Source organism: Wyeomyia smithii, chromosome 2 (assembly GCF_029784165.1).
Source record: "Wyeomyia smithii strain HCP4-BCI-WySm-NY-G18 chromosome 2, ASM2978416v1, whole genome shotgun sequence".
In the NCBI taxonomy this organism is placed as follows: Eukaryota; Metazoa; Arthropoda; class Insecta; order Diptera; family Culicidae; genus Wyeomyia; species Wyeomyia smithii.
In genome coordinates, this window is record NC_073695.1 from 248613498 (window position 1) to 248640342 (window position 26845).

At 39.2% G+C, this 26845-nt stretch overlaps 1 protein-coding gene across 1 annotated transcript; it reads left to right on the forward strand.

The window, feature by feature from the left end:
• On the forward strand, positions 1-26447 carry LOC129724626 (bombyxin A-1 homolog). Its single transcript, XM_055679674.1, has 3 exons — positions 1-1086; positions 24918-25146; positions 25216-26447. The coding sequence occupies exons 2-3, from the start codon at positions 24918-24920 to the stop codon at positions 25398-25400; spliced, it is 414 nt and encodes a 137-aa protein (XP_055535649.1). The 5' UTR covers positions 1-1086; the 3' UTR covers positions 25401-26447.
• The last annotated feature ends 398 nt before the right edge of the window (positions 26448-26845 follow it).

The following is a 26845-nucleotide window of genomic DNA, read 5'->3' on the forward strand; positions in this document are numbered from 1 at the left end:
CTAGCAGCAACAGCAGTAGCAGCAGCATGCGGGTATAAAATGACTTATTTTAAAGCGCTACGCTTTCCAGCGGTTCGATCAGTTGCACTCGTGGTGTTGAAGAGGTAGTGCTCGAAAGTGGTCTCCTTGCTCTATCAAGCTATTTTTCATATATTTAGAGGAAATCAGAACGTCGCAAACCGAGCAGTGATTGACGCAGACTTGTCCGATCGACGATTCCAGGGGAGAGCCCCGCGAAAAGGAGAAACTACTGGACTGTGTTGTTTTTTGTTTTTACGTCGATTACCGGAGGAAGCCAAAGTTACAAGGTAATCCAGACAACCGTCGGATTTGTGCTGTGCCTGCGTCTGCCTGTCCTTGTTTCCAAGCAAACGCCCAGATCGGAACCCCGACGACGGGCAAAGGTTGGAGAGTTCGTGTGTACTAAAAACAAAAAATAAAACAAGTCAGTGTCCTTTGAGCGTCGGTGATTACCGTAGGAAGAAGGAAAGCTACAAGGTGAACGAATATACTGCAATTTGGATCGTACTCGTTATTAAGAGGGGAAAAAAGCAACAAACGGCGTAGGATTCGTAATCGTTTGTATAGTTTGAAAGTCAAACAAAGGATTTAGCATGCAGGCGGAACAGAATTGAGAAACTTTGATCGCTACATAAGTTTGAAAACGACAGCCGAAAGTGATTGTAGTTCTATCAGTACCGAGACTGTGATCAAATTGTGTTTGCCACTAGAAACATAAACCAGCTTGACGAAGGACGTACAGCGAGAGTTGTTGCGTTGACAGAAGGTTTACTATCCTCGTTCAACATAAAATCTTGCGCGTTCTCGGACATCAAGGTTCAAACGGGTGAAACGGAATCGCGCACAGCTTTGACTTTGTTTTTGGACTGATCGTGACGTCGTGCGAATAGAAGTGCGCTGCTCAACTTTACGCAACCGACCGCGGGTTGAATGTGTACCACGGAAATCCACACCATCGATTTTATTTTCATTTTCAACAAAAACTGCTCCAAGCTGGTAGACCAGATTTAGCCCAGCTCCACTGCAGAAGACGATTGATCAACGGCCAACAGAAACTGTTCCAAGGTAGGTAGTGGTGATGATTGTTAGATCGTTTTTTTTCTTTTGGGACTACATTTTTGGGGGACAGAATTATTTCCCAACGACGAAAGTCTATTCAATATCCAGATATACTGTTGACAATTGAAATTTGTTTTATTCCAAATTCCATACTGTGCACTCATTAGTTTTATTTTGAGTCCGTCTTTCTAAAAGCAAATTACTTCGCCGCTGGAAAAAAACATTTTGCTGTCTAAGGAAAAATACTAGGCAAATCGATATAGAAGTCACAAAAATAAGTTTCCTTTGAGCGAAGAAACTTTACCCCAGCAATTGCATCGAAAAAGATAGTATAATGCATTTCATTAAATAATAAAATTTAAGCCACAAATATTTTTTTTAGCACCAACATATTATTTACATATATCCGGTGAACATGCGATGAAAGACGTTATCATTTATGCAACACATAAAATATATCCACTAAAAAGCCTTGGTGTTACATTCCCCTACCGGAACTTTCTTTCCTATCAGAACTAAATTCGTGCTGTTTTCTGACATAGAATTACTTCTTACCGTAACATTCTGGAGTAGAGGTACAAATTGAAATAAAAAAAAAACGTCCAAAGTGTCACAAAAGTTATCCAATTTCAAGTGCTTATAACTTAATAATTTTTCAACGGATTTCTTCGATTTTTGTAGCAATCGATTGAAAAATTACGCATTATTACGCGTCCATTAACATACGAAAAAATATGATTTTATTATACTTACTATTGAAAAATGTAGGGCCTTCTTTTGTTCACGGGGGTCAACCAATCAGAGCTGAAAACATGGCCAAATATCATCCAATATGGGTATTTTCGAAACCGGGATGATTTCTAGAGGCTGGATTCTTTACGTACCTTCGAGCTGACTAAGAGCATCTCATTTCACAGGAACGATTCAAAAGCTACACTTTCTCTTCTTAGTTTGAGCTCTAAGGCAAACCTGTGTTGACCACTGGTCGACAGCGAGAAAAAGGTTGCCCTAGAGCTCAAACTAGAAAAAAAGAAAAATTTTAGCTTTTTAACCATTTTAGTGAATTTTAATTCTCGTCAAGTTGGAAAACCGTAAAATCTACAAAGACTTGAATAAAGTTTTCCTGTAAGCAAACGTAGAAGTTTGAGCTTTGGGTTTACTTTGAACTTATCACTTGCGATCACTCTCGAACAATACAAAAAATGTAACAAACAATCTTCTGTAGTTCTTCGTCGTTAACGTTGCGGTCGTGGCTTTGCCCACAACCCATCGTTTATGTTTCTGACGGGGAGGAGGTACTCTACTAACAACTGTGTCTCAGCAACCTTCAATATTATTTCCGAATGACTTCAAGCCGCAACACTCCTCTTCACGGTTACAAATCTTCATTAAAAATAAGAGTGGAATGAGAATTTTTACTGAAATTCATCGCTTCAAACCGATCAAATTGATCCACCAATCGACTGCAAGAAATACATTGACAGGTTCGCGTAATTCTACGATAACCTTGCGGTCGTATCTCACACACTCTTCTTTTTTTTTTAATTAAAACGCAACTGTTTTTTAAGTTAGTTATAACCCATTCAAAGTATTGCCCATCGCTAGTTATAACTTGGCCCCATCTTTTTGGCAGAGCCCGAATACCATTAGGAAAAAAGTGTCCGTCTTTTGAAACTATACGAGGTCAAGCGTTGTCATGCATTAGAATCATTTTCTCGAGCCTCTGCTCGTATTGTGGCCATTTCTAGCGCAGTGCTCAGCCTAAATTGGTTCAAAATGGTTTTACAGGTAACTCCAGGTCCCGAAGCAAGATATGTAATCACACGAAAAAAACGGGCAACCATTTGTATCGACCTTTTCTGATCTGGTTGAATGTTTTCACATCTGTTCCTGTTAGCCAAAGTTGTGATTTTGCTGCTTTTTTCTCTTCTTTTTTTTTGACGTAGCGTCACTGAAAATGTCCACTTTTAAATGCTTGCAACTCAGTCAGTTTTCAAAGGATTTCCTTCATTATTGCAACAGTCGACTAGAAAATTATATCTTTGTTCGCCTAAATGCAAAAAAATTAAATTTTTTTGATGCTAAAAAGTATTTTCGTTGTAATTCCTCAGTCTCGAGGCACCTCCTCCACTAAGAGTTTCCCTAGAAAGCCTAGTGTAAAAAGCAGCAAACAGAAATGTCACCTTACATTCCTAAGGCGGTAGTCTACACGGTAAGGTCTCGTCGCGACAAAAAAGGGAAGACAAAAAAGAGCAAAAAAGGGACACACTTCCCCCGGTAGGTCAATTCATCGAACATGCATAAAGGTGTTGGTACTGAAGGATCCGTTATGAAATCCTTAGTAGCAGCTAAAGTACTGAAAATACTGCCGCGGTAACAAGAGAACAAGAATAATCCCATGTCATATCCGCAATGACAAATCAAACAAATTTGCCGGATGTCACCAATTCCCTCAATATGTGAAAAGAGCCGAGTGAATATTCATCGTTTAATTCTTGTCCTGTATGAGAGAAATGGAGAAAGTTTTTGCATTACACTTTTCTTTCACTTCTGTGCTGTGCCTCTGTTTCTCGCAAAAAAACTAGCACACTTGCTGCTTACACCACAGCTGAGCGGAGAAAAAGTGTTGACTCACTCTAGAGAGAATAAATAGAAGTACGCCGCGCTGTACACTGCTGAGATAAATTCGACAACATTCGAAGAGCAAAATTGTGTGACGGGCGACTAGATTTTTTTCAGTTCCGAGATGCAAAACAAACACGCAAGACACTTTGCCTACCTAGATTTCACCTTCATTTGATATTAATTTAAGAAACACACGGTAGAAGCACTGCAGTGACCTCTGTTGTGTAGTTATCTCACCAGGTTATTATCTCTTTGGAGAAATATTTCAGATTCCACATCGCTGTTTTTTTTTTGCAAGCTCCTCAGATACACATGATTCGTTGCTCTCTTCAAGCGAATGCGTCGCTTTGCCCACCAGTGTGAAAGCAGTCCTACATGGCAGTGTTCCTCCGAAGAGAAATGACAAACCTAGGTGTCACTACTGTGATACACTAATGGCACTTTTTAGCGCCCGAAATCATTTAACTGAAGAAGTTTTTATTTTTCTGCCACTGGTCAAAACTATGCAAATATTGATAAAATTAATTATTTTCGAACCAATCTCGTAAGTCATATGTGTGAAATTGCTTACAGAACTGCAGTTTATCTAGCCCAATTAAAATTTGTTTATTGACAAACAATTTCAGAATCTACCAACTCCTGTTTAAATCTAACTCGTCACCAGTTCCAATTTATTATATTCACCGTTTTTTCAGAGAGGAAACTGTGCTGAGCGCACTGTCGCTAATGCAACCATCTATCTGGCAGCTGAGATATTTGGTTCCTGTAGACCCAATTTCTTCCACATCATCCGTAACTGACCCTTCATAAACAAACTCCTACCATTTGTTACCTTCACCCACCCAAAGTGCCAAATATCCAATTTGTTAAATTACTTAACATTACCGAGAAGAAGGCATAAATATTTGGGTTGGTTGTACAAGCTACAATCGAGAGCTATTTTAATTCGGATATCTACCAAGTGGAAACCTATCCCAAAACAATTGCAAAAGCACATTGACATAGGACAGGTTGTCAGAATTCTACGTTCACCTTACGGTATATCTCATACACAATCTATTCAACTTATTCAGTTGAATCACGACGCTTCATGTATAAACCCTTTACATAAATTAATCATGATTAAAAAAGGTAAAAAAGGAATTGATAATTACAAATATTTTTAGATCCAGAATGGTTTGTTAAATCGGTGTAGTGTTTTCGGCAAAATTGTAGATAATAATTTTGTCTTTCCGAAAAACAATATACAAAAAAAATCTCAAAGTGGTCTTTTATTAAAACTTGTTTATTTTTAAAAACTAGTTCAACATCGATGGTTGTTTGATCATGAAGAAATGGGAAACACATAATTAGATTGTTTTTAAGAAGAAAAATAAAATCAAAGCCGAAACGGTTTGTTTGATGACTTCGACAAACAATAATTCTTTTGATGCTGCTTTTTCAAGTCGTTTGTTATCATTTAATCGGGATCTGGTTAAATGGTTTTCAACCCTAGCTAAAATTACCAAAGATCTGTTGAAGAGTGGAACAGTCCGTTTTAAAGATTTCAGTCATCAACAGGTGAAAATACTGGATTGCAAGCTATTCCATCCGGTATCGCTCGACAAGAATATAAACACTAACAATAATTTTGTCCATCTAGGAAAAATATACACCGTTAAAAAATGAAGCTTGGAAATAAACAACAATTTTTCCGAAACTTTTTTTTCTTGAGAAAAATGTGGTGATTGCAATGAAAGGGCAGCCTATCAACTAGAATCATGAAGCCAAAAGTAACAGTTACTTTAGGGGTGTTGCGAGTTCGTGAACGATTTTTTTTACAAATATTCCATTTTTTTGCAAACGGGAATGTTCTTCCCAAAAACTCAGTTGTTTTGAGCGCTGAAGATTCAAACCGGTTATGCGTTATTTGCGAAAAAATTTTAATTCTCGTCAAGTTGGAAAACCGTAAAATCTACAAAGACTTGAATAAAGTTTTCCTGTAAGCAAACGTAGAAGTTTGAGCTTTGGGTTTACTTTGAACTTATCACTTGCGATCACTCTCGAACAATACAAAAAATGTAACAAACAATCTTCTGTAGTTCTTCGTCGTTAACGTTGCGGTCGTGGCTTTGCCCACAACCCATCGTTTGTGTTTCTGACGGGGAGGAGGTACTCTACTAACAACTGTGTCTCAGCAACCTTCAATATTATTTCCGAATGACTTCAAGCCGCAACACTCCTCTTCACGGTTACAAATCTTCATTAAAAATAAGAGTGGAATGAGAATTTTTACTGAAATTCATCGCTTCAAACCGATCAAATTGATCCACCAATCGACTGCAAGAAATACATTGACAGGTTCGCGTAATTCTACGATAACCTTGCGGTCGTATCTCACACACTCTTCTTTTTTTTTTAATTAAAACGCAACTGTTTTTTAAGTTAGTTATAACCCATTCAAAGTATTGCCCATCGCTAGTTATAACTTGGCCCCATCTTTTAGGCAGAGCCCGAATACCATTAGGAAAAAACACCGTTAAAAAATGAAGCTTGGAAATAAACAACAATTTTTCCGAAACTTTTTTTTCTTGAGAAAAATGTGGTGATTGCAATGAAAGGGCAGCCTATCAACTAGAATCATGAAGCCAAAAGTAACAGTTACCTTAGGGGTGTTGCGAGTTCGTGAACGATTTTTTTTACAAATATTCCATTTTTTTGCAAACGGGAATGTTCTTCCCAAAAACTCAGTTGTTTTGAGCGCTGAAGATTCAAACCGGTTATGCGTTATTTGCGAAAAAAATTCAATCCGAAAAAAAGTACAATTTTGAAGTAAAAGACATGGTGCGCCCTTAAGTTATAGAAAATGTTTCTTGCAGAATTAGAGGTGGAACATTCAGAAGCAAGGCATATTACGCTAGGCATAATGGACGGTAGAGGTGTAAGAGACCGCCGCTTCCGATGGTGAGTCGGCGGTCAACTTGAATTGCGAAAATCAAGGCGGCTTATGCGTCTTCGCTGAAATGGAGCATCCTACATCCCCCACTGTATCCTCTTAACACCTAAACAATAGACTGGGGGGGCTAATGCGGTCTCGATCAACTAGATTAGTTGAGAGAATTCGTTATCGATATTGTTTTCGGCACATTTTGCATGTTGTAGGATAAGTACAACGATACACCGTGCCCCAGTGCTGAGTCGAGAAAATTTCCAGCTCGGAAAGATCCTCGACCTGATCGGAAATCGAACCCGGTATCACAACCGTGTGGGAGAGCTAGCCGACCGACATCACTAACCACAGTACCACGGGGACCACGACCCTCTTGACACCTGCTTCATTCGAATATCACCTCTTCTAGATTATGAAGGATACCTAGCTAGCCAACAATTCCGTTTTTTTTTTTCAAGAGACAAAAAATTTGGCTTGGACTGCACAAGAGCGTAAACATAATTCATTATTGAAACAATTTACTTCAAATCGACGAAAAAAGTAAGTGCAACATTCCTCCTTCAAGCATAATTAGCAGTTTTGATTAAAAGAGAGATTATATGGAGAAATTGGCTAGGGCATTTTCGTCGAATGTAAGAAAGTAAAGGGTAAGACTACTTTCTTTGTGACAAAGATTTTTCACTAGTTTTCCCATAAATCGATATACTTTTTCAAAAGATAGGTTTGAAAATTCAAAAAGGCGGCACGATAATATTTACAAAGATGATAATTTAAACAAAAAAAAACTGAACCAATCATTGCTATCAAAGGTTAAAAATGTCCAAAACCGGAAAAAATATTATCAACATACCTAATAGACAAAGTTGGCCTAAAACACTAGCGGTACGTCAAGATTATTTCGTTATTGGTCCACATTAGCCACACTATCAATCAATTTAAACAATCGTAGTAAAATACTTCGAATCGTTCTCACATAATATGTTATACGGAAAGAGATTGCCGTCTTCTCACTGGTACGCGCTAGGCCAGCTTCAATTGTAACCGGTTGACTCAAAATCCTAACCGGTATCGTACACAGACTCCTATATTATCCGCTCCGGCTCATTATCTGTGCCCATTACTCACTTTCCTACGGCTGCCGTAGGAAAATGCACACAAATCTGTATTACCGGCTTGCCTCTGTTCGCAGAAACGGATTCGACTCGACACCACCGCGAGCGCGCACCGATGAGCTCAATTTAATCGCCCCCTTAGCTTAGAACAACGAAACCACCGAACGAACGCGTAGAACAAAACGACGGATGGGACCCGCAACCAACAGTCCGAGCCTTTCGTTTTGGCTCAATTTAGCTAGTGTCATTTATTTTCATTTGTGTCCCATCTAGTGGGTTAGAGTAGCCAGAATTAGAATATGCAATCCAATCAGCGGCAGGTGGCACGACTGACCGGTGTGGCAGGAGGGTAGAAGACCTTAGCGCGAAGTAGCACTCGAATCAGTCTCCTCTAACCTCCATTAGCACGCCGCTCGATCATCATCGTCTCGGCAGCGGAGCGGCCAATTGAGCGAAGCGCGCATTTCAGCGTCATGTCTCATAAACTTTGAACCCGCCCATGTGTAATAACCTACAGTGTTTAGTCTTATGTTGCACTTTCGGAAATTATACAGTGTTGATGAACCGAACGAGATCACTGCACTTCCGTGAAGATCTCTGCTCGCGTTCGTTTTGCTCCCAAACTGAACTTTTTATCGCCGGATTCAACCTGCCAAGTTAATTTATTTATTAAAGTCAATTGGGCCACTGCGAAAGGCAAAAAGTGTATCGGGAGAAACCCATCGGGTTCCAGCCAGCCGTTCCGGCCCAGTGCGCGGCGGCTGGTCGAGAATCGCCACGCACACATTTCGCAAACCTCATCGGCTCCTGTGCAAATTGGTTGACCTCGACGGTGTACGGCACCGGTTGGCAGTGTCAGAATGGAGAAACCGGCCCCAACGACTAGACGAATCTATTACTCTTAATTCGCGTCAATTTGGCGCTCGAATTGGCCAGCAGCGGTTTGCGCGCTCTTTGCTGGTAGACTAACGGCGGGCTGGCTGGCGGGCGCGTCTCGTCGCGTCAGCAGTGAAAAGACTGGTCGGATCTAAGTTTTACTGGTTGCAGCAGCAGCAGCTCGGTGCGGCCACCGCGGTTTAACCGTAATAAGCTAAATACACGCATGGTAAACTAATTGAACGATAAAGGGTCTGCTTTTGTGCAGGTCATGGTTACACCTTCGGGGCTAACTGGTATGTTGTGAAAAAAAATTTCCTTCTGCATTTTCCATACCACGATCCAGCTCCCACCAGCCAGTTTCGTCTACTGGCTGATGGAAAATCAGTTAGTTCTTAACTTTATGTCAAAGTGCTTCTAGTTTCAAGATTTTCGTTGTAAATCGGAAGAATATAATTGAGTTAGCTTCAGGATTTTGTTGTTTCACATGTTTTGCAGGTATTTCTCGAAAAATATTTTCATCATATGACGGTTTTAATCATATTATGGAGAAAAATAATAACTTTTGTTGCCAACGAGTTATTATTATTGAACTAGAAATAATAAAAAATAAAGATAACATGTTCAAATCGTACTGAAGACCTCACATGGTCTGCGTTCTTTTTGGGCGGTCACAGTAAGGTGCAAGAGCCCAGATCTGTCAGTCTTTGGAAAATGTTTAAGGTAGAGATGAATCGTAGCATATGTAACAAAAAAGTGTTAACCGATTACTATAACAAGAGGGCGGTTGACTCTTACTGGAAACAGGCTTAACCCGCGACCGGCAGAGCAGCAACTGATTTCAGCGCAGCAAGGTTGAGCAGGCGACTCATTCGATCACAGCGTTTCACAGTAGACGGACCAACCGGCGGACCGTAGCACTGCGCCGCATTGCCTAACATGCCCGGATCTGTGAGTAATTTTGTCCGGATCTGTCGCGTCGCGTCAGCCATTTGGCTACTGCTAATAGCTGTGAGTGTGCCGGTAGCGTGTGTGTATGATCGTTGTGCCTTGTTTGCTTGCTTGCAGTATGTGCGGGTTTCAAAATCAACACTTCTCTTCAAGGTCTATCTGATTCTTTTTTCATTCAAAGCAAAAATTCATGAACCATAACCAATAAATATTGATCATTTCAAACCACGCGGCCATTAAAAGGGAGGATTTATTTAAAAAAAAACTATAAAACATTACGCAGGAAGATAGTAGCTTGAACAGCGAACCTAGTACTCTTCATTTTTTTCAGATTTTTTTTGAATTGGTATTGCTATGATCCAAAAGGGCAAAAAGTGGAATTTATTTCCACTTGTTAATTTTTTTTTTCTTTATTAAAAAGCCTTTCAGTTTCAAGCTGGTTCCCCTCTAGAATTGTCAAATGTTATATAAATTTAAAAAAACTTTTTTGTGTTAAGAGTTAAAGGCAAAATTTTAGAACATGTAAAAATTTAAAACTTTGCTAAAAACCAAAATTTCTATCTTCATTTAGTACAGAGTTAAAGAGTACTTTAAATGAAAGATACCTAAAATTTAGTTTTTTTCGTACTTTGCTTTTGTTAGTGGCATTTTATAAGAAAACGTTGTTCGAAGGAACCGTTGGGGCACACAAAACACACGTTTTCTCATCTTTAAGATTTTTCCTTATAAAGTTACAGCATATTTTAGTTTTTTTTTTTTTTCAATGATTGTAAGAACATATAGCAAAAATAGGGACTAGTGGAGGCATGATGTCAATACTTTTTCTTCAAGCTTAGATTATATACTACCACGCACATTAGAGTATGGCGAACATATGTTACAGAGGGTTTTCATATATTGTATAAACTAACTGATCTCCGTCACGAGGTACGATGCTGGCCTAAAAACCCAGTTCGAGTCTCGACTCGGGAGGGACTGTTTGTGTCAGTAGGATCGTGCGCTAGCCCCTCAATTGTTCTGTACACTAAACAGTCGGCTGCGAAGTCTGTGTATAAATAAACAGAAGGTCAAGTTCCGAATCGAAATGTAGCACCAAGGCTTTGCTTTGCTTATAAACTAACTGTTGCGTGTTAACAGACAGAGGAATGATTTACTAGGCAAAGTTTTATAACATATAAAAATATGAAACTTTGCTTAATAAAACAAAAGTAGAAGGTTAAAGCTGACACACAACCGCGTTATTGACGTAGGACAACGAGGAGCTATCATTCAGTCATTTATACACACAACAGTGAGCAAGAGGGTAGAAAACGGAGGAGCAACTACGAAATGTACGGTCGTTCAAGCTCAAGCTCAAGCTTTTGACCATAGTGCAGAAATTTTTGTTGGATTGCAAATATCTTATAAATTACGTCAAGACCTGGTGTTACCTAAACCTTTCTTCTAGAGCGACTTCCTGTTATATATGAAGAAAAAAAGTGACTTCCTGGGATTTGTATACAAAGATTCCGTCAGCTCAAAAATTTTCCCGTCCCAGTAAGTCGACTTTATCGAACATAATTGTTTTGTAGTAACACTAGATCTCAGCGTTTCTTGCATTCCTGAGCAGGTAATAGACGAAGCAAATATTTGCTATTTTTGGTACGAATTTTGTTTTGTGCGAATAAAATTTGTACCAAAAATAGCAAATATTTGCTTGACACTTGGCATCACAAAAAAAAATTGATTTCGAAAATTCCATCAACTTTATTTTCTTCTTTTCATCGATCACAAATTGAAAATTTGACTTTTTGAGGCTCCTCTTCCCGAAGTCCGATTGAGTTGAAATTTTAAGTCTCAGAAATAGATTATTTTCATGGAATATCACAAAAATAATGATTCGTAACAGAAAATTATATTTTTGTATATTTTTCTATAATTCATGCTTTACCAAATTGGTGTCAACTTTTTTTTTACCGTGAAGACATTGAAAATCTACTATACTCTCAAAACAAACGGAAAAGTTTTTGTTACTTTTAAGCAATATTTTACAACTTTTTGTGTCTGATGACCGCGCATTAGAAAAAAAAGGTAAAAAACTAAAAGTAACAAAATTACTGGCGACTACGCGCTTGTATGTATGACTGTAGGGGTATATAGAACTTAGAGCCGCAATGTGTGTGTTAGTGAGCCTTGACCCGCTGCTTTTGTATTGATGCAACGTCCAGGTCCTTTCCGCACCCTTTCCATTTCTGATACATACGCAGATTCTCTCCCGTAGCGCTCCAGGCTCAAATGATTATTTGGAAACGCCACTGTTGTGGTCACAAGCTCACCTCACTATTTTTTGAAGTCCACAAAGCAATCATTCTTCCACAAAAATTATTCACGACGTTGCCGGTGCAACTGCAAATAATGCAATGACATAAAACGGAAGTTGCTTAAGAGATTCATTAAATTTAAAATGAAATCTGGTCCAAGCCGTTAATCCAAAAAGCTCAAGTTTGATAGTCGAAGTACACCGACAGAATATTAGCATTATGTGCAACATTTCATTATTTTGGGGTTCGTTATACATAGAATAACTATCAAGATTTCATAAAACCAAAATGAATACAAAAAAACGCTCTCTATGAGCATTCTTTTTTGTTCTCCCACAGCAATTATGTGACTGTATATGTTGTTACTTGAGTAAAGATGAATCGCTATTGCTTTCAAAGTAACTAATAAAAATTATGCGTGTTAAAAATAATGTTAAAAATAACCAAATGCTAAGTGTTAAGAAACAGCCACAAATCTGCATAAATTTTTTTAAACATTTTTGTACATATCATATGTTAGAAATTAATTTATCTTATAATAATCAAATTCTCCTTTTTTATTTATTAATGTTTTATTGTTTTAAGGTTCAATATATGACGACAAAATTTAGAACAGCAACCTAAGAATGATTTATAAAATCGCTGAAAACCTAAAATTCGATTGAACTCACAATCTTTTTCTTTTTTTTTTCAATAACTTATCCCGAACCTTTTTTAACCTTCAAAACCAATCTATTCGATTTCAACGAAATTTTTGTTTATATAACCCATCCCAAGTTCACGTTCTGCGACAGGCAAGCCTTATCAACTCCAAACAATCCTAAAGTTCATTGCTACGAGCGCACTATCGCCCACCTAACGATCCACCCGAAGTCTCGTGATCGGTGCGCTGCGAGTTCAAAGCCCTTCGTCAGTCGTTTGAAAGCAAACTCCGCCGAATGTACGTCGGCGCTTCTCAAACGAGAACGAAACGGGGCAAAAAAAATCAAATCTCCGAGTCATCGCCACCGGACTCCGCCGGCCGAAATTAACCCACACGCTCGCCTCCACCTCCACGTAGCCCCACTCTCACTATCAGCGCCGTATCCTTCACCTCGCTCGTTGATCCTGTGATCTCCCAGCGCGCAGACGGCAACGGCTATAAAAAAAAGTGGCCGCCGTAAAAATAATACCACAACGGCATAACAACAACAGCTCATGGCAAATGAACAGGAAAAAAATACGCTTGAGCTCGACATTCCATTCCACGACCTGCACGATTAAGTCCACCAGGATGAAAACAATGCAATGAAATAAACATTTATTATTTCTTATTTACCAGTTGTAAACCACGGAGATTTGCTCGCGAATTTGCTGGAATATAGGTTCATTAAAATTCAGCGCGGTGATCCCGCGAGCTATTCGATAATGATGACGACGATGCACCTCCCTCAAAGTCCAAGGCACAGGCCCTGGAAGGTCTCAGCCCGAACAGCCTGCCTGATGAGCGCGATTATGGTACCCCCCGCCAGAGCCAGGGGCTCATTATGGCGGCCCCAAATGCAGCACACGTTCTGCTATCGATGTGTATGAACGCGACCATTAAAAATAGTACGTATAGCGATCCGGTTATGACGGATCGCCGCAAATGGCCCTGCGATGAGCCGCGGTCGCCGTTGACGGCGGCGGCAGTTGATAAACGAGAATTCGCCTTCACATTTTTTGCCAATGTTTTATTTCCCCCTCTAGCCTCGGCTTGACCGCCGTACAAGAAATTGCCGTATATACGTACAGGACAGGACGACGCACCAACGCCGATCGTAACGAGGTAATTGACATCGATCTGCCAACGACAACGATGATGTTTATGGTGGCGAATCGGCAATCCGGACGGTTCCTGGATCTGTGTGTACTCCATCGCACTTAAACTGATTGAACGTGAGCGATCAGATTTCTGCCACGGACTCGCGGATTAATTATGTTTCTATGGCAAAACAACCGTTCTTCAGGCATTCTAACGGACGAGGAAGTGAATTTATAGCACTAACAACGTAACCGAATCCAGTGGTGATTTGTATTTATTTCACATTCGCAGCCGAAGGACGGTCCTTCGAATGCAAAAGGCATGTTAATTTAGAACAAGACCAACAGGTAGGTTCGTGGTTTAACCAAAGTCCAACTTGTGTGTAGCTCGGTTCCAATCTACACGCAAGCTGCTGGAGCTTCAAGGAAATCGGACCAAGAACACAGCTGATAGTTGCTATGCGCTATGAAGTAACAGACGCTGCAATTATCCCCGCAAACTGCACCGCCCGCCATTAGCTCCGGCCCAAGCACAAAACAGCTGTGAGCGAACAAGTCACAGCCGTGCATCGCAGACCTAATCATATGATCTTAGAGCATGGCAAACGATCTACCGAGCAACACAAGAAGTTTCAGATTTCTTAAACCACCCCTCTCGTCACCCCATCAGACCACCAGCTTCTGCCAGGGTGAGAACTACCCCGTTCCGTCCGTCCGTCCGTCCGTGAACGACAACCCACCCAGCGCTATAAATAGCCCGTTTAAAATATATGACTTCAACTATTATGAACTTACTTCGGGCAGCCGTGGTCGCCTTCCACAGCGAAGACAAAAATAGAGTAGAGCTGTGCCAGTGCTGTGGGCAGGATTTTCGTTTAGAGGGGCCAAAAAAGCTAATTCAACAATCTTCCTCATATTTTAAATCAATTTATTGGAGCTCTACTCTGTTGTCTGCTTTTTTATAAGTTTAAAAATTGACATTTTTACAGCACACTGATTTTTCCTGTTGTTACCCTAATGATTTGTTTTCATTCCTGACTCAATAAACGTCAACAAAACCCCCACCACCCCCGTGGGCACAGCGCCGTGCTAAATGTTGTGCTACGTTGCTAACACACCAGAGCGCGTATCATGGCTCTTTGACGACAATATAGTGTTGTGGCCTGTGGGACGGTATTTTTTCATGAACTGTACACACGGATGGCAAGAGGACGGTGCTGCTGCACAGTATGAAGCAAAGACAAAAAAATACACACAAAACCTGCCCACAGCTGATACGAGCAAGATCGCGCGCAGCGATGGCATAATCTTCGCTTTGACTTCAGCTAAGCTGGAGGTAAAAGTTCTCATGTGCGACTACGTAGACTATGGCTGGCATAAGTAATGGGCTTAGAGAGGCCGCCGCAGGCCGTACTTTGCAAACAGCGGGCGGCCCTCTAGAACATCCGGACAAAAACACATAGGACGAAAAAATCTAGGTCACAGCAGTCGTATTTTTTTTTTCTTTCTTTCGTTTTATTTTGCTCGCTTGTTTCTCCTTGGGTTTTACAGTTTATGCTGCCTCTGTTGCTGCTGCTTATGGGACTAATCTAGGTAGTTTTACTACTTGACATGTTTTGGTGCGTTTGGTTTAGGATGTTTGCAAATCTCAACTGCACCTTTTTGTGTGACTGTACACCTCTTTGTTTGGTTTTTGTTTTGGACGTGGGCAGCAAATACACATATTTACTATCCAATGGCATCTGAAACCAAACTAACTAACAAAGCGTTGAACTGAGTGAACTAAACGGAATATGAAGGGAAAACAACGAACACTGTATGACATCGACGCAATTATGATGAAAAACGCGCGATGTGTGTGTACGTGCGGACCAAACCGGGAACGCTGGCGAAGAAAAAAACAGCCTACTGAGTAATTAATGATCGCTTGCTCCAACGACGATGATGACAGTAACAACAACTAATCGTCTTGTATGCGATCAATCCGACTTGGATAAAGTCCAAGTCCGTGCAATGGTAATCATTGGGAAATCTAGACATGGACTATCGCATTATGTTTCACAGTGTGGTGCAATGAGATAATTACAGTAAGATAAACAGCACAGCTCAGTACAGCATTCTTGAAAAAGAACTTGCAGACATTTCTCGACACTAATTACGTAAGACTCACGTGCATACTAGTGGCGTGTTTGTAAACAAAATAGAAGAAATATGACATGTTTCTGAGTTGGACAGAAAAATTTTGAACCAATCCCAGAAAGTGGTTTTTTCAAATTTTTGGGATAACACCAGATCTCGGCGATTTATCTATTTGGTTAAGTTACATCATAGCTTAATTTTCCGAAATTTGATAACAAACAATATCGCACGCTTAGCCTTGGGGCTAATAGCGGTCTCGATCAACTAGATTAGTTGAGAGAATTCGTTATCGATATTGTTTTTGGCACATTTTGCATGTGTAGGATAAGTACACCGTGCCCCAGTGCTGAGTCGAGAAAATTTCCAGCTCGAAAAGATCCTCGACTCGATCGGGAATCGAACCCGATATCACAACCGTGTGGGAGAGCTAGCCGCCAGACATCGCTAACCACAGAACCACGGGGACCACATTTGATGCAGTGCCTTATTTAAATTCGATCGAGAATAGATCGAAAATCGTCGGACGAAACAGCCAACTTTATTCAAAAAATTTAATCGTCTTCATAAGGAGGGTTTATTTTTCAGTAGTAAGGATGGTTATAACAGTTTTAGCCGGTGAAGATTATTGAGTAAGTACAACTGGTACCTATTTGTAGAATAATTTGTTTTTGACGGTAACTTGTTTTTGGTAACTTGAACCTAAACCTGGCATCAATTTTAAGTACCTAGTATATGCAGCCTCCTGTGCATTGAGATTAAATTCTCGGAATGTGTAAGGTGAAATAGAAACAGAAATAGGTACCGTGGAATGGGGTAAAATTTATCAGTGGGGTGACATTAATCAGCAAACCATTTGTAATTAACATACTGGTTAGAAGATACTGATACGCTAGATAATACAACTTCTACGTGATTCACGTATCTGTTCACGGTTGAATGCCCATGGCATTGTTATAAATTTTCGTAATATTTCTCTTTCTTCGTCAAAACACAATCAAATTTGATCGAACAAGTTTTCAACAATTTACTGAATTTGAAGAAAAAACTGAGTAAAGACTAAATTACGATAAGCTTGAGAACTGAGCAAAGCTTCATAGAAACTCAAAAAATATTTCAAACGATTTTTGTAACGAACCATTGATAGAATCCAATTATGAATTATGAAGGTTTGAAATCCAGAGCTTAGTTTTGATTTTGTGCAGCCAACCGAATTGAAATCGGTCAAATGATGGTCAGTTGGAAACAGATTTTGTAAATTTCATCTCACAAGCCAAAATGAATAAATTTCGGTAGTAGAACTTCCCATTTTGGTGTATCTATGTAAGTTTTAACAACTTTGGCAGTATGTGGCTGAGCGTTGTCATGCAGTAGAATCACTTTTCGTGCCTCTGCTCGCATTGTGACTATCTTTCGCGTAGTTCTCGGCTGAATCAATTAAAGCCGATATCGTTCTACATCGATGGTTCCGTTCAGTGTTAACAACTAATGATAAATAGCATTGACCTGGTTCCACTCAGCACAACCTTTACCACCTGCTTTTTTGGCCGAGCAAATGACGTAGAAGCATGACGGGGCCAATTCCTTTGACTTCGTTTTCCTTGAGTTGTTATAATAAGGAATTCATTTTTTAGCAACCGTCACGATGCGATAAGGGAAGCTCTTCCTTTTTTGCCGCTGGAAAAACGACGCTCATCATTCCTTGGTTTCAAATTATACGGAACCCTTGAAAATGGCTTAGCAGGTAACTCTCAATACCACAGCAAGCTCTTCCTGCGTTCGACATGGACCCTCATTAGGCGATTTCTTCAATTCAAGGTCTTTGAGGAAATTTGGTCTTCCTTAAAGCGGACAGTCGTCAACATCGAATCACATCCATTAAATATTCTCCTTTTTTAGATGTTGCATATTTGTGATTAATTCACCTAAAAATTAAAAACGAATTTTGCTTTTCTCATTTTTGCAAATAAAAATTCACTTTGTTCGGTAAAGTTGTAACCCCTTTTATGAGAAAAAACTGTATCAAAAACACCATACTTCTATTTTTATTGAAATAATGCACTAATTTATCAACAGGTATCTATAAAACCTGCTAATACTTGCGGACAAAACCATTTCTATATTAAAATATGAGAGTCATTCCATGCTACCTCGAACATCTATCCTGATCGACCATTTTCGATTTAACTGAAACTTTTCACAGTTGTTCTTCTTTGAGCTCCAACTTTGCTTAAGACACTATTTCAATCAAACAAGCCATTTTTACGATATAGAAATTTTTATCTATCAGTCACCATTTTGAATAGGCCCTTTTGAAGCAGCAGTCGCGAGTCTACATGGAGACATATCAAAAAAAATATATTTTTTATCTATTTTCCATGGAATGCCATATAGGTCAAAAAAAGAAGATAAAGTAGTCTCTATTGTCTATCCCTCTTCAATTAAATTGGTAGATAGAAGTATTGTGTCTTAGACAAAGTTGTTTCTTATAAAATGAGCTATAACTTTGCCAAACAAAATTAATATTTAAATGCAAAAAAGAGAAAAGCAAAATTGGTTTCGCAATTTAAGGTGAATTAATCACAAAATTTCATGTTAAATAAAATGGAAATTATTTTTTCAATTACCCCCTAGTGCCCAGTGCCGCCTTTAAACGGTCTCCAGTTGAACCTCTATAAAGCTTCAATCAATACCTAAAAAATGTTTATAAAGTTTCAAAGTGATTTTTTCGAAGTCCGTCTGAACATTAATGGCCTTTAGAAGGCGATTTCGGCCATTCTAAGCTCAATTTGGGATCATTTTCTTTTCTAGGCTTTTCTGACCTTTAGAAGGCGATTTCGGCCATTCTTAACTTAATTTGGGATCATTTTCTATTTTAGCCTTTTCTGAGCTTTAGAAAGCGATTTCGGCCATTTTGAGCTCAATTCAGGGTCATTTTCTTTTTTGGCCTTTTCTGGCCTTTAAAAGGCGATTTCGGCCATTTTGAGCTTAATTTGGGATCATTTTCTTTTTTGGCCTTTTCTGGCCTTTGGAAGGTAATTTCGGCCATTCTGAGCTTAATTTGGGATCATTTTTTTTACCTTTTCTGGCCTTTAGAAGACGATTTCGGCCATTCTGAGCTCAATTTGGGATCATTTTCTTTCATGGGCTTTTCTGACCTTTAAAGGCGATTTCGGCCATTCTGAGCTTAATTTGGGATCATTTTTTTTTTGCCTTTTCTGGCCTTTAGAAGACGATTTCGGCCATTCTGAGCTTAGTTTGGGATCATTTTCTTTCCTAGCATTTTCCAACCCTTAGAAAGCGATTCTGAGCTCAATTTGGAATCATATTTTTCTTGGCCTTTTCTGGCCTTTAGACGTAGGGTTTGCAATATTCCCTGGAATAGATTTCCCGGGAAACGGGAATGAAAAATCTCATTTCCCGGGAATTCCCGGGAACCGGGAAAGGAAAAAAATCCTTAGCAAAAATGAGATTTCAAATAAAGTTAATTAATAAAAAGTTTCAAACAATCGTTTACAATTTTATTATGAATTGTAGAACAAAATTTATTCAAGATCACTCCAGTAATTCATGAACAATCGTCTATCAATTGCCTCAGTTCCGCTGACAATTTTTCGTTAGGCCCAAATAATGTATTTTCCTTCTGTAAAACTTTGCTTAAGATCGCTGAATCACCGCTGGTGTCTGAGATCTAAAATACTTCTAAATCACCGATTCCAGCTCTTGCTACATTTCATTAGACACTGAAGAGTCTAATATTTTTAGTTTGTTGAAGATAAAGCAGAGTGTTTGGGACCCAGATTTTAGAGCATTTGATTGCCTTCGTAATTAATGTGAAATCGTAGCCACGACCCAAGTTACACTGACTGAGTTTTATTATTTTTTTATTTCTGGTCGCATTGATTTAAGGGTTTCATTTTTTTTTTATCAATTTACAGGTTTCAAAATTTTTTGTCAATAAACAAAGAAAAAATCAAGCAACTATCCGCTTAGAAGTAAACTCACTAGCAAAAAAAGACATAAGACGAAGAAAATATTTCTAAATTCATCGTTTACTGAATCAGACAGCATATATTTTTGACAAATAAATTAGGCAAATCATTTGATATTACACGGCAAGCAAATATTGATCGTCGTTTCAAGCAAATATTTGCTTCGTATAATGCACACTATGAAGCTGCTCCACACTTCTACGATGTAAGTTTCGTGTTTTGATACGATATTTAGTTTTATTGCAATATTGTATTGAAAATTTTCCGAGGAGCTCGGGAATCCCGGGATCCCGGGAATCAATATTCCTATTCCCGGGATCCGGGAATCCCGGAATCCCGGGAAAAGGCAATTCCCGGGAAATCGTTCCCGGGATTGCAAAACCTATTTAGAAGGCGATTTCGGCCATTCTGAGCTCAATTCAGGATCATTTTCTTTTTTGGCCTTTTCTGGCCTTTAAAAGGCGATTTTGGCCATTCTGAGCTTAATTTGGGATCATTTTCCTTTTTGGCCTTTTCTGGCCTTTGGAAGGCAATTTCGGCCATTCTGAGCATAATTTGGGGTCATTTTCTTTTTTGGCCTTTTCTGGCCTTTAGAAGCCGATTTCGGCAATTCTAAGTTTTCTAGAGGATTAACTTTACTGAAGACACTACGGCTATAAAATCAGTTTTTTTGGGTCAAAATAATTTCGATCACGGTTTTGTGGCTTTGGGAAACAGTATGTGCCGTTTTCTTCAAATAAAATGTGAAAAGTAACACTTCCCGCAAATGACGATTATTTGGCACAAAATGAGACATTTTCTCACAACTTAAAATATATCATGTCAAATTAATCACTATCATGCCAAAACGGTTTGTTAACTATATATCTAACCTTGGTTCATCACGTTTTAGATATTCAAAATCGATTTCCACTTACTGCAAACAGCGAGAACATAGTTGCATAACTTTTCTTATCAATCAGTTATTTTACAAAACGGCGGTAATGAGTAAATTCACCATCGAAATTGTTTCATTCCCACAAACTTCATCATCGGTTTGCTCTCTGGTTATATCTTGAGGAGTTTTTCTAAATAAATATTTCCTGAAACCGCGTGGAAACATTTTAAGGCGTAAACTTAACAGGAAAAATGAGTCTTAGCTTAAAATATTCTTAAAATCTTCCAAAAGTAAAGGGGTTGTAGCTGAGATAGGACCGCATTATTGAATAACGGAAATGAGAATTATACTTGTATGTCATTACGTTATGCCACGAAACTAATAGAATGAAATAATTTGAAAAAGGGAAAGGAACTTCTCATATAACATAAGTGGTGCTGCCTAATATCATTTTATTTCGGCTGCGCATACAGCAGGACCATGACGCATTTGTGCGTTTAAAAGGTTTTGTAAGATTTCGCTCGCAAAATGAGAAAAGTTTGTATTTTTTTTTTGTAAGTGTGTTTTCTGATGCAACAATTTCTAAGTTTTATATAAAACGTATTTGTTGATAAAATATATTGGCCAACTTATAGCTGTTTCTCCAAAGCTCTTTTTTTTTGCTTTACGTTTTTCCCAAAACTCAGTTTGTTGAGCACTAGAAGTGACATTTAAAAAAATCCGATAAAGTAATATCTTATGCATAAAAAACCATCGTTAAAGCTCTACCTCCGTGATAATCGAATATTGAAAAAAAGAAAAAGAAAATCATTTTCAGTTTTTCAGCAATCGTAATCGTAAAGCTATTTTTTGAAAAACGTCATTTCGAGATAATCAATGATAAAGTTTCTAATTTAGTTTATGGGACCGTAACGAGGCGCGCAGCAGAACGCTGTAACTTTTCCCCTGTTGCTCAAATCTCTGAAAAATTTGGAATTAATGTTCTCAAGGAATTGCGATTTATAACCATGCTTGGTAAAAAAAGCAAAACCTTGGTGCTACATTTCGATTCGGAACATGACCTGTTTATTGATACACAGACTTCGCAGCCGACTATTTAGTGTACAGCGGGGTTAGCGCTACGATCCTACTGAAACTAACAGTTTCTCCCGAGCCGAGACCCTAACCTACGGCGACTGACTAGTTAGGCCAGCATCGTACCTCGAGACCATCTGGGAGATAACCATGCTTGGTATTCTCCTTAGTATGTGAGAAGAGCAGAGTGAATATACACCGTGTACTTCTTGTCCAGCATCAGAGCTGCGCATAGCAAATTTTTTGCACTACACTTTTCTTTTTGTTTTGTTCTGTGTCTCTAACACACTTGCTGCTCAAACCGCAGCTGAGCCAAACAAGAGTAGTGAATCACTCTAGAGAGAATACAGAGAAGTTCGCCGCGGTGTACTACAAAACGCAATCTACTTTCCTACCTAGATGCTCCCCTCATTTGATACATGCTTAAGAGTCACCCAGTAAAAGCACTGCAGTGAGCTCTGATGTGTAGTTATTTTACGTAATGTCCTTTCGTGTGAGAAAGCTTACACCAGTTTATTATCTCTCTGGAGAGATATTTCAAATTCCACCGCTGTGTTTTTTTTTTTGCAAGCTCCAAGCTGCTCGCTACAGGCAAGTGCGTCACTTTGCCCACCAGGGTGAGATAGTTGTTAACGCAGTGAAAGATAATCATCTACATGATAGTGTTTCTTCGAAGAGAAAAAACAAGCCTGTTTATGACAATGGCAAAATCATCGAGTTTTAAAATTAAATTAAATCAATTGAGCTACTCTGAATCAATCCGCACTTTGGCATATTATAATTTCTTCGAAGTAGAATTATGTATTACGCCAATGTTCTAGAATTGAAAAATCGAAAACATCGGGAGCGTCCCGAACTGTCCACTTTCAAATGCTAATAACTCAATCAATTTTCAACGGATTTTCTTCGTTCTTGCAGCAATCGATTGAAAAAGTAACTAAGCGTCCACTAAAACGCGGAAAATTGAGAATTTATAAGGCTAACTATTATACTATTGGAAAATTTAAAGCTATATGTTGAATGCAAATTTCGCAATCAGTGCTGAAAACGAAGCTAATTACAACCCAATAAGGGTACTTTTGGAACCGGGATGATATTTAGAGTCCGAAATTCGGCCCCAGATGTAAATTTGAAATTCATGGTTGCAACTTCCACCTCAATAAAAACAACATAAGCACGAATGTTGTTTACCGAAAAATACCCTGATTCAACCCAAATTCCATGGCAAGCCTTGATACGCCATCTCGCACTTCCCTACATGCCTTCGCTGTGCAAATCGTTTTTTCTTGACGTGAACAACATCATCAAAACATGTTTACCACCAGCACAGATGTGGGTTAAAAAACTGTCACTCATCCCCATTTTTTGATATCTGCACGATTGCCAGCGCAGAAGAAAGAAAAAAAATCGCCATAATAAATAACTGCGCTGCGCTCGCTGAACTCCGGCTGGACTAACCTAAAAGCTGTTTGTTTTGCTATTTTCCCACTTTTTATTATTATTGCCAGCATTATTATTATTATTATTATTATCATGCATTTCTTCATCTTCGCATGATGTTTACCGGCTCGGGGTCTGCAGCTCAGATTCCACCGACACGATGCACAAGCCCGACGGATACCATGCCGTATCGCACATCGCGAAGTAAACAAAACGCCGCCACTGACGACACGCGCACGCTTGCCTCACGCTGCACTTCACGTCGATTGATCACGCGTCTATCGAGTGATTTCAATGCTTCGCACGGTCGAAGTCGGAGTCTACAGGGTGTCCGCAAATTATCCGTACATACTTTGACAGCATGCCTCTACACAAACAAACGGATTCAACTAACCATACCTGCATGGTATAATATCTTGATCTATTGACTTTATACGCAGTACGTTTGGTACAGTTGTGATTTCAAATTCCTGCAAAATGAAGCCGAATGAGTTGCGCGGAGCTGTTGTTGAACTGTTTCGTCAGGAAAAAAATGTGTCAGTGATTGCAAAGAACCTGAATATGGCGAAATCTACTGTGAGTGATACAATAAAACGATTCCAAGAGCGTTCCAACGCTAGATGATCGCACCAGAGAGGAAAATAACGCACCGTTCGGACACCAAAAATGCGCGAGACAATCCAATAACGAATCAAGCGAAAATGTACAATATTCATCCGAAAGTTAGCGAAAATCTTTAAAAATTTCGAAAACATCCGTTGCTGCCATCGTCCATGATGATTTGAAGCTTCAGTCATATAAACTATGCAAAAACCACTATTTGACACTATGAAAGCAAACCGGTTGAGAAAAGCTATGGTTGTTCTGAACCAATTGTCCGAGGGCCGCTTTTGATCAGTGCTGTTTACCGATGAAAAAATTTTTACTATCGAGCAGCATCACAATCACCATAATGATCGGCAGTTGCTTCCTGCTACTTCCCAAAATCGAGGAAGTATTTCAAGGAGTCATCATCCCGCTTCTGTCATGGTTTGGGCTGGAAAAACTCACACCGGTAAAACCCATTTGATCTTTATCGAAAAAGGGGTAAAAGTGAACCAAACAGTGTATCAGAAGCTACTGACTGACTCAGTAGCTCCCTGGGCAGCACAGCATTTCGGCAATAATGACTGGATTTTTCAGCAAGACTGGGAACCGGCTCATGGGACAAAAAAGACTATTAGTCTTTGTGAACGCCTTTTTCCGAGCTTTTTTAGGAAAGAAGAATTGCCCTCCATCTCACCGGATTTGAACCCGATGGACTATTCGGTTTGGTCCATCTTGGAGTCAAGAGCCTGCAGAACACCCCATGAATCAATAGAACATCAAAAATCATCTCTTCTAAAGGCTTGGGAGGAAATAACTGCAGAAGACCTTGCGGCCATCGTGGATAACTTCCCGAAACGTTTAAAGGCGTGTATCTCAGCACGGGGTGGCCATTTTCAAATAAACAAATAACGCTTGTTTCTTGTAAACATATTCATATAATATACTATGTATGTTGATTTTCAAGTCGTCAATAAAGGTTAATTCTAACACTGTTTTATTGTACGGATAATATCCGGACACCCTGTAGTACTATTCCGTGTTTCGCAGATATGTGAACACGATATGCCCACATTCCCCGCTGTTTAAGCAATTTAGGTTCCCTTGTTTTACAGCACACTTTATCTAATTGATTGCAATCTCAATTACTGTTTCCAGATGCGATCGCAAGCGTTTATTCGAATTGGCGGATTGCTGATAATCCCGGTGCTGGTGACGCTGCTGCCGTCGTTTTTGGACGCATCACCAGTTCCGGCACCACCAAATGGAGCTGACAGCGAGCTGTTACACCACATCACTCGGTCCCGGTATTGCGGTCGCAAGTTGACAGAAACTTTGGCCATGCTGTGTCAAGGCCGCTACCCAATGATGAGTCACCATCGTACAGGTAAGGTCTACTTGAAACAAACAAATGAACCAAAAAACTATAATCGGTTAATCGTTTCCTCGTCATCAGAATATCTCTCAGACCAACCGCAGGCCCCAATGGATATTGAAGTGGAAACCCTGCCGGAAAACGGTTCGCATGGGTTTCCCTTCTCACGGTCGAAGGGTCATCGAAGGGTACGCCGGGCGGGAATCTACGATGAGTGCTGCAAGAAAAGTTGCTCATATAACGAGCTGAGAAGTTACTGCGAATGATTTCCCATCTGCGGCGGTGTCTCGAAAGCAACCCCGGACAATCGCATTGTCCGAACTTTTATTCCCCTCCGACATCCGGCTCTATGGGTGCAACGACGAAGGGGGTTTCTGCGGCGACGTAAAAGGACCGCCCTGGTGGCAGGCTGTTTGGGTATCTCAGGCGCAACGATCACCACAACATGGGCAACTGAATGAGCGTGTGTTTGATGTGGAAAAAAATTATTTTTTTTTATTAGCAGATGCTTCAAGTTAGTTAGTTAGATTTTTATTTCAACTGCATTGACGTATACTGAATTTCGTGAGCAAACAAAATTTACGAATGAAAAAAAAAGAAAAAACAAAGAAAACAATACGTGACTGAAGTATTTTAAACGCAAACCTAGAAGCGATTAAAGGAATATTTTTTAAGTCTCAAGCATGCATTTCTGTGTTTAGGAACAAGGAACGGACAGTGAGCTTAATTCGTTTGTAGACAACCGAGAAAATTACTACTTTTTAGGGGTTCTTTCCTTGTTCCGTACAAGTGACTCTTCCATTGTATTTATTAGATTCCCCATCCTGAATAGTTAGAGCAAGCTACGAACTAGCCTATTGTGAGCAAACTATTACGAACGATTCAAATGCAAGTGTATGTTATTCAGCTGATTTATTTATTATCGCCCAACATGATATCTATTTTATTTCATCACAAACTGTAGCCTAATCTAGAGAGTTTAGTTACTACGGCAAATTGATGAGACGAAAGGAATGAGTGACAATTCCCGGTTATAAGTTCGAGAAAAGTTATTCAAAATTAATTTTCGAAATTCTAGCAGATTACAAGTCACTGCAACTCCTTTCGTTTCCAATGCAAACCATACAAAGTACTAAAATCGGCAAAAGGTTATGTTTCTATTCAATTGTGACCCTCCACATTCTATAGCTCTAGCTCGTAAGCCATCATCTTTTGTATCGATTGTGATCATCTCACTTCTTAACATATGCAAGAAGTAAAATAAAACTGTACGAAATTAAAACACAGTTCATTAATATTTTTTACAAATTTAACCGCGTGTGTTTTGTGTTAGCATCCAACAATCCGAAGGCAATTACACCACAATAGTCACTATCCCACAAATGTTGTTAGGGTAAATTACCGATTCTCGCCAGTCTATGTCAGTTGTTATATTTTGAATTGCCGTTCTTCTCTATTATTTTTGCTACAAAAAACCCTTTTGTTCTGGTAACAAAACACCATCAACATGTTGTTGCGAAGTTAACCTTTCTGTTGGAAAAATTGAATTTTTATTCAAGATTTTTTCCCGTACCTCACATTAATCGTAAGTGTTCAAAGTGCATGCGTTATTTGCTTTCGCTAGTTCGACGGTTTTTTTTCACAAATTTGTTTTTTCTTTAACAATAATTTTGTTCGCTAAAAGTAATTTCCCAAACGGGTGTTTTTAGGA